Genomic DNA, 12,909 nt, shown 5'->3' on the forward strand with positions numbered 1-12,909 from the left:
ATCCTGGGACTGCTTACAGAAACTCTACATTAATACAAGGTTTTTGAGGCCTTTAAAGTTGGAGTCATTTAGGCTTCATGAGATGTTCAATTTTCAAAAAATACTTTGAAAGGGACTTTACCAGAAACACACCTCTAGCTACTTTTTCAAAGAAAGATGGATTCTAACTCAATGATCAGAGGAGTACTTAACAAAAAGTATAACAAAGTCATGTTTCCCTGGCACAAAAATTAATGATATTAGTCATCCCATCCAGATACAAAAAGGTAAGGCGAAAGAACTGTCTTGGTTGATACCAATGATCTGAAAGATATTCTATGAAGGAGGATGTAAAAGAGTTGTTGGAAAAAGCAAAAATGAAGAACAAGAAGGTAAAACTAAATCTCCTGCCATGATACAATAGAGACAAATTAAGGAGGAGGGCATTGATAGCAAACAAATCAGCACAGGTTGTGCAGAAGGAATGATGTAAAGTTTGTGAGTCTATGGCCTGTGTTTGATAGAAAGAAGGATTTGTATAAAGCTGACAGACTGCATCTAACTAGTGTTAGGTGTCTAGAGAGCTTTGTTCATCAAGCATGCTGAAGGAGAAATTCAGGAAAATTTAAGCATTTAGGGTAGATGCAGGTGAATGCGTGGAAGGCATCCATGAGACGAGTCTGTGTGAGAATGACCAACAAGTACAGAATCTGGTCTCTCAAGCCAAAATATTGAATAGGATAATCATTTCAGGAAGTAAAGGTGGTCGGGGACCTAAAGGAATGCTGCAGTTTCTATATACTAATGCAAGAAGAATCAGAAACAAGAGGGAGGAGTTTTTGGCATTGGTTAGTGCAATCTTGCCAAAAGTTATAGGCATTAGTGAGACTTGGCTAACAGAAGATGATGTAGTTATAGGGATAGAATGTGAAGGGTTTAGTATTTTCAAAGAAGATAAGATGGAAGATTGGTACTGCTGATGACGGCAGAAGAATTGCAGCCAAAAAGAATAGGAGATGGCATGAGGGTAGCTGTTCATTTGAAGTAGTCTGGTGTGAGATCAAGGCCAATAAGACAAAATGCATGATTGGTTGCTGATATAGGCCAGGGGGGTTCCAGGGATGATCTGGAAGACATGCATTAGCAAATTAGTACAATGAGTGCAGGTCAAGTGATTTTTATGAGGGGACGGGGATTTCAACTATGAAGATATAGATTAGAAGGAAGAAAAATCACATGGCAGGAAGGAAATGAAATTTATACACCTACTGAGAGATAATTACTTGAAGCAACATACAATGGAGGGGGGGAGGCAAAAGTATTGGACCTGGTCATGGAATCAGAAGAGCTATCCATAACTATGGTGGTCACATTGCCTCCGATTGGGAAAGTGACAATGTGGTCTTGCCTTGGAAGATTGTAAAAAATGAAGAATACAAGAAGGGGGGGGGTATATCTAGAGCTAGGTGGGTGATTATGACAAGCTTAGGAGGAAGCATGAAGTTGTGCCATGGCATAAAATCCTGCATGGAAAGGATGTTAGTAGTGCATTGCAGGGGGGGGGGGAGCATCTAGATGAAGCTATATTAAATTGTATACCTAAGGTAAGGAGGGTTAATCAGGTAGGAGTTAGATGAATAAGTAATATCATTAAGCATGAGCTTCAGAAAAAGAAAATGCTGTGGAGGGTATATAAAGAGAAAAGTGACGAACAAACTCATGAATAGTACAAGGGTCGATGGAGTGACAGCTGACCAGTATGGTAAGGAAGGCATAACCAAATTATTAGGAGAAACTAGCCAGGCAGGCCAAGGGAAATCCCAAAGAGTTCTTTTGCTATGTGGCATATAAGAGGAAGAATGACTATGGAAGAATAATCTTAATGAGTGCTGATGGTCACAAGGTGACAGAAGCAGATAAAATAGTTGAATTACTGAGTAACCACTTTGCAAGGGTATATCATATAAGTGAGGTTAATGCTGTGACATATGTGACAGCGACTTATGTGAGAACAGAGGTGGATGAATTGGAGGTTCTTGGTATATTGCAGAATCTCAATGTGAATACAGCTGTGGGATTAAATAGGATATCAGTTTGCATTTTGAGAGAATGTGCAAAAGAACTGGCAATGCCTCTGACCAGGCTCTTTAAGTCACAGTTTTGGTAGAGTTCCAAGGAAGTTGAAAGAGGGCAAAATAATTCCCTTGTATAAGGGAGGTTTTAAGACTGCTGTAGAAAATTTATAGACGAATCAGTATTGCAAACTAAAACTGACAAATCACTAAATTTTGTGCTACAATTTCTTTCCCCCCTTTTTTGGTATGATAAAAAGCTGAATCAGAATTTTAAACCAATAAATAAAGGTATGTGAATTCTTACTTTAATGGTAAATGAAAGAAGCTTCCTCCAAACTTTGACTGATGAACTTGGACTGTTAAGTGCCTGTTTTGATTCTTGTAAACTCCATGTTAATTTGAATAAAACCAGTTGCTATAAAATTGGTTCTTAAAATAAAATAAAAAAAAAGAGAAGGAAACAGTGTGATACACAGTCATACTCAATTTAGCTTGAAGTTCATCCAAATAACTTTATAAATTTGGAGATTCCTGTTCTAAATCCCCCCACCCCCCCAAGCAATCTCAATATGTAATTAGGATGGACACAAGGTCCATATTCTTCTCCTATTCATGCAATCCCTAATCTCCCCAAAGGCTAAATAAACAATACTTTACTACTACGATAAAGACGCCCACTGAAGTAATTATTTTAGTACAATTAAACTGTTATCCATTTAAAGATGCTAATTAATTTAATAATGATATCTCTATAAGCATTTCATGAGAAAATGCTCATTAGGAAAGAAGATGCAATTCACAAATTTACCACATACCTGCAATAACAATCTTTCATCAGCCCAAACTACAGCCTTTTTCCAATCTATGACTTCACCAAATGGAAGTTCCCAGCCATTACTGAGCAATACTGGAATGCAGCCAACTTGCAATGCTTCCAGGAACCTGAAGGAGCCCAATCTCCGTCCTCTGGGAACTAAGCAAAATGTGGAATTTTGCATGAGCACCTGATAATCATGCCTGTAAAGAAAGAAACAAATGAAAATTGCTTTATTTAGCAAATTACTAAATTAAGAGAAAAATATTTTGTTGCCATTTAATATTGTCACTGCTATTATAAGTGCTGGCCTGGATGGTATACCCACTCTCCAATCAACAGACTCTGGATTCAAATCCCACCGTGGTCAGAAGACATTTGGTGAATGCCTTTAGGTGGTACATGGTTATGAAACCATGTACTACTGCCCATGTACCCTGCTGCTTACTGGAGGCTTAAAATGACTTGAAAAAGTGCTATGTTTGCTCTCTAAAGCAGGGTTTCTGGATTATCTAATCTTTAGCCCATCCACAATACTATTATAAAATGTATTACAGGTCAGCATCCTTCTATGGGGACAGTTCATACAAAAATGAGAGACCAAGATATTCACAGTCTTAGAAAAATTTTAGGAGTTTGTGTATACACTGATGTGGACAAAAACATATGTAAATTTACAAATTGTTTTAATTTTTGGGTGAAGCTATGGATTTTTATCAACAATATTTTGCACTATATCTATATATATATATATATATATATATATATATATATATATATATTCCACAGAAAAAAATGCAGAAGGGCTTTGAGCAAACAAATGCCATATGACAGGAAGGTTATTTAATAAACTATAACTGTATTGCCACACAGATAAATGCCACAAAATTTCAACCACTCCACCATATACACACTTGTCACAAAGACTATAGTCTTATTTGATTTCCAACTTGAAATAGATAATAAACAAGGTGTAGTGTGTAGTAAAGCATGACCAATAGAAAGAATATGAAATATTCTATAACATGAAAAGATAAATAAAAGATATATATATTTTTTTTTTAAAATAGATTTAATGACTTAAAAACCGAGATTACTTATAAAAATTTAATAAAATTAATACAACTAGTTTCGGCTTATAATAGCCTTCATCAGGTATTCTTAAAGGAAGAGAATAGTAATAAACATTGAAGTATCTAAAAACTTGAAAATACAGGTAAAATATCGCCACACATAATTGATACATAAAAAACGTATTTTTTCAAGTTGTTCTGAAAAAATACGTTTTTTATGTATCAATTATGTGTATCGATATTTTACCTGTATTTTCAAGTTTTTAGATACTTCAATGTTTATTACTATTCTCTTCCTTTAAGAATACCTGATGAAGGCTATTATAAGCCAAAACTAGTTGTATTAATCTTATTAAATCTTTATACGTAATCTCGGTTTTTAAGTCATTAAATCAATTTTTAAAAATGTATCACAACAACCGAGTTGAAGCATATAATTACACACACACACACACACACACATATATATACATACATACATATATATATATATATATATATATATATATATTTGAGGTAGTGGTGGCAGGGGAGGGGAATGAAAATACTTATTAGAACTTTTGTTTAGCATCTTCTTTTATAATTCATTTAATTTTTTCACCAATGGCATTTATATAAAATTTTACTATAATTCATAAATAATACATGAAAAAGTTAAGTTTTTGTATTTTTAACTGAAAATTTGGATTCTTCTTCTTCTCTGATTGTGAAAAAAAAAAATCCTCAACTTCCTATAGATTTCACATTGGCTGTATGGCAAGAAGGAAAGGATCTGTAGTGTCAGAAGAACAAAGTAATGTATGGCTTTCAGTTGGAAAAGACCTAGGTTTCAACTACTTGTTGACATGAAGAAAATTCTATGAAATAAAGGATTTTCCAACTGCAGGCAAGTTAGCCAGTCTTGTGCATAGGTGGCAGAGTTTTTCATTCTGTAAACAGAGAAACCAAACGGAGAAGAGTGTAGACAGTCAATATTGAATCATACAATTGGTCTACAACAAGTCTCTCGAGTCTATACAGAGGACAAAAGCTGAGGGATTAGGTATCACACACAATACCCACAGATTGGAGTTGAATCTGGATTTAGTTTCCTGTAAATATCAGGAACCCAAATTTAGGAGCTGAATAAAAGTAGACCTAAGCAGCAAAACATAAAACTGGGAGAGGATGTAAGAATATATAAAGAATCAGTGAACTTCCCTCTTTGCTCCCATACAATCAAACCAACAGGAAATAAAATATTACATTTTTATATGTTCAAGATATTTTTTCATTATATAAACTGACTCAAATTCGGAAGTGAATGTGTGTGTGCATGCGCACACGTGCAGAAACTCTCCTTATAAAGTGAGATTTATTGCTAGCTAATTAAAGTTTGTATTTTTAAATCAATACATAAATGAAGTTTTTAGGGTGATTGCAACTGTACAAAAATTACAAACCTTTAGCATGAGTTACCTTCATATTGAACAATCTAAAAAAGATTCTGCCCAATAATCTATATGATATATTTTTTGTTAGTTTATTTATTTTTTAATGATTATAGGACTTCACTGGCTTAACAGCTATGCCTAAATAGTGGTTTTTATCCTTGACAATGCAGAAATCTACAGTAACTATGTTTCAAAAGCTATGAATTTTTTTGTTATCTTCAGTGAGTATGCAGATTCTAATTAATGCATCAATTTAGCAATGAATTGTCTTTTGTAAACTTCAGAAACATTATTAAAAAGGAAAATCAGAAATATTGGTATTACTTTATATTAAGTGGGAAAATGTGTTGGAATATCACACAGCTTGTAATTCATAAGCTTTTGATCACCTTTGAAACAAAGTTCTTAATATTGTAAATAGAAATAGGGGATGTTAAAGATCCATCCTTATTTCAAAGTCAAATATAGGTAGAAACTTTGAAAGTTTTGGAAATTTGACCAGAGAGCTTACAAGATTAATCCTTGGCACTGGAATTGCCTTAACCTGAACTACTTAAAAGACATGAGTGCTGTCCATGCATCTGTATAGTCATCTTTTATTAGTGGTTTTGATATGGGTTTCACTGGCCTGACAGCTGTTTTGAACTGGTTAGTTCTCTTCAGAGACCAGTCAGAAACCTTAAGAGGACTGGATAAGGATGAATTTTTAATATCTCCTATTTCTATTCATTTTACATCACCAATTCAGGTTCACTGTATGGCTCATTCTTTGATAATCTTAACATTCTTACAGGGAAAACAGTATCTGACTAATTGATATAAACTTATAATGGAAATTTTAAAACGTAAAAGATGTTTTAGTTTTAGTTTTTCAATAAACAAATGATATTTACAAATACCAAAAGAAACATGTAAAGAATTAAATAACAATGTTTATAAAAAAAATTATTAATGTAGAACTTCCGAAATTAAATTTCGATCAGTTCTGTAAGGTACAGAAAGTGGTATTAAATCTAAACCTGCTACTTCTTAGATGTGTGGTGGTTATGAAAGATTCTGAACTCAGAGTACATTAGTATCTTGAGCAGCTAAAAATGTATTTAGCTATTTACATAATTTTATGGAAGAAAACTTGCTCTAAAGACTAAACATGGAACTTTTCAAGCCCAATTTAGGTCACCAATAAGTAATGGGGTGTTTCTTCACTACTGATTGGTGACCTGAGATTATTGACTCACTGAGTCAAATTTATTAAGACTAGTACATCGTTGTGGGCACGATGTACTAAAGTTTTAATAGTTTCAGCCTTTTGACTAGGATGGTGATGGGATTCAGCATGGATATAATGGTCTGTATGAGACCTTCTGAAAAACTGAAAATTGCAAGATTCCATCTAGTTAATGAAGAATTAGAAGATCTAAAACAGCTAATTGGTTATTTACTACTACTTCTAACGGTAAATTGGATCCTGGGATGAAGTGCATTGAATAAGGAAAAAAACTTTTGTAACTTAGAGGAGTCGTTCCAAATTGCCTGGTTGGCTGATTGGTTAGTGCAGTGGTGCACCCAGGGAGGGGACCAAGGGGCTCTGCACCCCCAAAAGAAAAAGTTAAAAAAACACTAGAAAATTTTCCAAAAATCTTTTCCTAATTAAAATTCATTTTTTAAAATTTATGTTGTGTTGTGTCTTCTATTTCTAAACTACTTATGAATTAGCAGTCACATATGGTGGGAATACCCTATAGCTCTCGGGAGTCACGGCTGCTGTGAACGCAAACCGAATGAAGTAGTGCTTGGGCGGACCGAGCGGCACTTCGTTTGCCCGAGCTGGGCCAGGCCACAAGAGATCATGGATATCACCTATTGTTGGTGATCACTGAGATGCTCAGTCATGTGTCGTATATATACAATGCATAGTGTGTATTCTCAAATCGTCTACTCAACTTGCCCCTCCCCACCAAGATTAAATCCTGAGTGCGCCACTGGGTTAGTGTATCCTCACTCCAGCCAAAAGCTGCAGGTTCGAATCCTGCAGGGATGGATGTTTGTGATTGTCTGTCAAAAATACTAGTGGTGGTGGAAGACAATAGATGGCGTTGGTGTAGATGATGCAGTTGGTGGATGAGCTTGAGTGGTGGTGATGAAGAGTTGTAGAGTAGGTGCCCTCCCTTGAGTCTTGGACTCCCTGTAGGTGTCAAATAATAATAATAAAATATCATCCACATATCCAAATAAAATATAACAGACAATTCTAGAAAGCACTCCTTAAGTAGCTAATGTAATGTTTTTACGCGAGTTTTCTTCCGTTTCTATATTTATTTTGATTAGGCGCGCGCACGCACACGAGTTTCGTCTTTAAATTCCAAAAACGTCATTCAAAAGTATTAAATTTTTGCTGAAACTTCCAAAATTGGTTTTAAAAAAAAAAAATACCCTTCGCGTTTGTTTCGACTTTAAATGAAATTACTGCAATAGCAGCTTGAGTGTTACTGCAGCAATCAAGCGACGCTGCGAGAACGGCAAGAAGAAAGTCCGCGAGTAGCGAGTAAACAGGCCATAAAGAAGTTTTATGAGTCTAATAAAGTGACCAATACGAGCTCTGGTGACAACGGCAACATAATAGGAGACTCAGATAGTGGATAAAAAGCGTGGATGGGGGGAGGGAAATCCCAAACACACGCACAAAATGGAGCTATAATCGTATTCTTGAGTAGAAGAGTAGGTAACATCCCAAGGTTTCCACTTTAGCTAAGGTTTTAAGACGCATTTGAATTCGAAGCATAAACAATAGTAGAGCATTTTACAGTTCGCAAAGAGGTAAATGCATTATATTGTTAAATTTCAAATAACAGCTTCTAAACTATTAGTAGACTAAACTAAATTCTAGATATGAATTTCTCTCAAAAAACATAAATTACAACACTACCGACAGAGACTAGTAAGCAAAATATCCAAGTTATTCATACCACAAATGACAATTTACCTTATTTCTAGTTTAAATGTAAACGCTCGCGGATAAGCTATACTTTACAATGAACGGCATAGGTTTACTATGCTTAAATATGTTTACTTTGCTTAAACATTTCATAATAATGTTTAAGCAAAGGGAACGGATTCACCATGATAGTTCGACTTTACAAAGCTTTTGCATAAGTCGGAGGATATGGGTTTGGATTAAAAACTACTAGCGTTGGGTACTATAATGACTGCTGATAGAAGTGATGTATGGAGGATGCGAGATTATATTGGGAAGGATTTGAAAGGTGACATATAGCCGTTTGCTGATAGGTAGGGTAATCAGGAATATGACTGGCATGCAGCAGTTGCAAAATGATTTGAAAAAGATGGATCGTGGGCATGTGAAATGGCTATCAATTTATTGAGACTTACAAACATCTGAAAGGGTCATACAGATTATCAGTAGATGGAATTTTTTCATTTTATGGAGGATTGGGAAAGGACGAGAGGCTATCCTTGGAAGTCGAGAATGAATGCTGTCAACGGAGATGAAGCTAGATTTTTCTACTCAGTGTTTTGTGATTGGGTTGGACTGCCACTGGAGGTAGTACGTATATGAATGAATTTAAGAACAGGTGAAGATTGGTGCGAGCAATATGTTGCCTCACTCAATGAGTTCCTGGTGATCTCTCTCTTAATAATAGTATTGATGAGATTATGGTATAAGAAACTGCTATGGATCTTGGAGTTTTTAGTAGATAGGAAGTTAAAGTTCAAGGATCATATAGCAAAGAGTGCGAATACAATTCACAGAATAATTGTAATGCTGAAACGAACATTGCCATGTAAGGATAAGGAAGTTGTCTTGCCTCTTTACAAGGCCTTGATGAGACCTCACCTGAACTACTGCACGCAGGTCTGGTCTCCATGGTGATGCAGATACAGCGGAGAGTACAAAGGAGAGTGTTAAAGATGATATCGGGACTGTGGAATGTAAATTATCAAAACAGATTGAGAATGTGGACTGCAGACTGCACTAGCAAACAGGAGAAAGAGGGATGATATGCTATGCTAGACTAGACCTACAAACTCCTGAAAGGGTCATGCAGAATACCAGTAGATGAAATTTTTCATTTTATTCAGGATGGGGGAGGAAAGGACATCCATGGAAGTTGAGAATGAATGCAGTCAAGAAAGGGGTGAGAGCTATTATATATATATTATTTATTTATTTCATAGAGCGGTGCGTGATTGGAATGACTTGCTTTTGGAATGATGCATGCAAGTAGAGTAAATGAATTCCATGAAAGGTATGACAATTTATGTGAGTAATAAGTGGCCTTCTTCCCAAACTCTCTGGAGATCCCTGCGCAATAATTATAAATAATAATCGCCAGTCCATAATATATACAGTATATCAAACGTCGGACACATACACTCAGTGGTGAGCTATGGAAATTTTACCAAAGGGCTCGCATCGTCGAGCAAAAAAAGCCGTATTTCACACAAAAACTTTTATTAATACAACTTGTGTACAAATGCCAATCAAAAAGTATGAGGGGACAATCAACCTTTAAAAGCTATATCATTTTTAAACAAATATTTCGTCATCTAAACATATTTGCACACAATCATCTGTGTTAATTTATCTTACACAAGAAAAACATTTTTTAACTATCAAAATATAATAAGAATAAAATCTTTTATAATCGCACATATGCAATAGTTCGCATTTTTTATAAACAAAATAAATTTGTTTTGTTTGCGATAGAAGTTTTTATGACAAACAATCTATAAATAATAAATAAATATTATCTAAATACAATAATATTGAAATACGTTATACTGTATTTCTCTTTTGTTTTTATACTTCAAGTGATAATCAACGGTTTTACCATACGATGGGCTACCAGAAGGGTAAAGATAGCGCATGCGCTTATTTTATTTTCAAACTTGGCCGCATTCGTTATAGAGTTAAAACAATAATTCCAAATAATCTATACACTGTCGAATAGACTAATTTTTGTTAGGTTAGCGTATGAGTTTGTCGCTTAATATGTTTCAAAAAATTATGTTTGTTTGTTTTTTCAGTTGAAAGAACAATGGCGCATTGAGCTTTGTCACTGAAAAATATTGGAGTTCAATTTTTGTCATAACGAAAACCTTTATACGGTCTATTTCAATTAAAGATGAGTAAGCCGATCTCATAAAGAGGAAGATTTTTTTTTTTCTATACGCGGAATGAAAAACCCTTAATGCAGGTTTCTCACTCCACATATAAGCAAATCAAACCAGAGAATACACGCAAATAACAGACAAACACACTATTAGTGGGCAGTGACGTAGTATTGTAGATGGTGGATAGTGAAGATTCGTTTTGTCCGTTCATCTATACAAAGTTAGTCGAAGCATTCCAGCCGATGTTATTAACATCACCATAGAAGAGCGTATTTCTCCCAAAGAGCCCTAGATAAGAACAGGACACATTTTAATTGAACAAAAAACGAACATGAGGCAAGCGATCTCGAAAGAGAAAGAACAACTTTCGGATTCTTGATACGTGAAAAAAGGCAGCCAGGTATACATTAGGTTTGTTAATAGTGGATTTTTCCACCCACTATTGTGCTAGCATGGATCTAACGAAGCAGCAATATATTAAATGAATATTTAAAACGTTCGCAAAAATCTTAGTGTCGCAACAATTTTGCTAGCACAGAAAGTACTTTTGTTAGTGGCTGGTGCAGTTGAATCCACCGTTCAGCATTTAATACCATAGCAATACTGGCATGGGCTATTGGGAGGGAAACATGCAAAGACAAATGTTTATACAACGCATTCTCATCAATCGCATGACTTACCAGAAGTCGAGTATAACCGCATTGCCGATAACTGACCCGAGGCCATATTTCTCTAGTTGTGAGGAGGACACAGATGTTACGACATGACGGACAGTAATCTGAGCTATTATCCCACGCGAGAGCATTTTGGTAGCTTTAGTATTAAGCTTCCATCTATCAAATAATAATAATACTGACCGCATCTTTCTTTGATCTCATTCTGCTAATGTATTAGTGAAACGAGATCCAATTTCAGTAAGGGACAGCTAAGACCATGTGAAAATGATCCCCAAATCGCATACTATAAAATATTCATTTTTGATCACAAGATGGCGCTGGTGTAGATGAAGGTAGTTGCGGTTGGTGGAGTGGTGGAGACGGAGAGTTGAAGAGCAGGTGCCCTCCCTCGATGAGTCTTTGGAACTCCCTGGAGGTGTCGCATAATAATAAAATCTTTTTGACTGTATATTTTCTTTTTTTTTTGTAAACTATGTAACTAGTGATCATGAGGTCTGGGAAGTTAACATATTCACAGCCTGTTTTATGGCACAGGTTCGTTTTCTATCCACTGTCACAAATAAACAGAAATGCTAACCTATGATATGTAGTTAGAACCCTTAGAAAACAACTCGGCAGTATAACATTTCTACAGACTAGATGGCACGAGTCCAAATAATGAAACAGGAAATTAAAAACAAGAATCAACAAGACCTTTTGTTTTAAATGCACGCGCGCGCGCACACACACATAGAACGGCTATTTTAAGCTCCCCCTTGTTGAAATGTTTAAGCTACTTAAAAAACCAACAGACCACGGAACTAACTAGCAAGGAAATGAAATAAAAGTCTTAGCACGAAAAATCCAGACGATGATACAGCAAAAAAAAAAAAAAGACTACCGGGCTGCTACGTTCGGTTTGTATATTAAGTAACACGCACGCGAACTAACCCTTTACACCCAAATTTTTTGGAGATGATTTGGAGACAACGACTGATTGAGACTGACAGGTGGTGAAATAGATACGATATTACGGTAGCAAAATATTATAATCATTTCTCGGTCTGTTTGAAACTAATTTTGGCCACGTGCTGGTTTTTATCCGATGTTAAAAATCCAAGTTTTTTTTTTCTTTTTCCACTTTTTTTTTATTTTATTTTGAAAGTTATGTTAAGATAATACAGGCGAAGAGAAGTCAAACGTCTCACGATCCACCGTCAGAATGTTGACACGCTGTCTGGATTAAGTCAGAAGAAGCTTTTCCCACTCTTTGCCAAGTGAAAAACTCGTGTCAATGGCCCTCAACCAGGATGTACGGTTGTGTCAACAATAGTGGAACGACAGAGCGCTGCTGGCGCCTTGTGATACAGACCTTCACCATTACCACAGCAACAAAAACAGAGTGAAGATTCAGTCAACCCAAAATGTAATACCGCCTAGAAGTCAGTTTCTTTAAGAGCATAGTACTATTTTAAACATCTTCAGATTCAACTTCTTTATTTATGAGACGAAAGACAGTAAGTTAACTGGAAAAAAAAGATGATGGATACCTGATGTTGTTAGACTATTAGCAACAAATTGGGGGGAAATGATGTCGTTATGTAGGCAATGAACTATCTATGTACTCGCAATAACAGATGCAGTAGTACATGATCATTTAGCACAACTAAAATTTATTTATCAAGTCTTAAAGTTCGAAAATGTCCACTATCTATGGGCAAACTGAAATATCTCACTGAGTTG

The 12,909-nt window shown here is 35.5% G+C and overlaps 1 protein-coding gene across 1 annotated transcript in view; it reads right to left on the bottom strand.

Moving 5' to 3' along the window:
* Nucleotides 1-12,909, bottom strand: part of ttv (exostosin glycosyltransferase 1 ttv) — a 288,389-nt gene that overhangs the window by 61,573 nt on the left and 213,907 nt on the right. The window contains exon 2 of the mRNA XM_090414748.1: nt 2,870-3,071. Within this exon, the coding sequence (XP_090270874.1) occupies nt 2,870-3,071 (202 nt within the window). The remainder of the gene's footprint in view (nt 1-2,869; nt 3,072-12,909) is intronic.

The sequence above is a fragment of the Typopeltis vanoorti genome, chromosome 25 (genome assembly GCF_054136105.1).
Source record: "Typopeltis vanoorti isolate ZY-2024b chromosome 25, IOZ_Tvanoo_1.0, whole genome shotgun sequence".
NCBI lineage: Eukaryota > Metazoa > Arthropoda > Arachnida > Uropygi > Thelyphonidae > Typopeltis > Typopeltis vanoorti.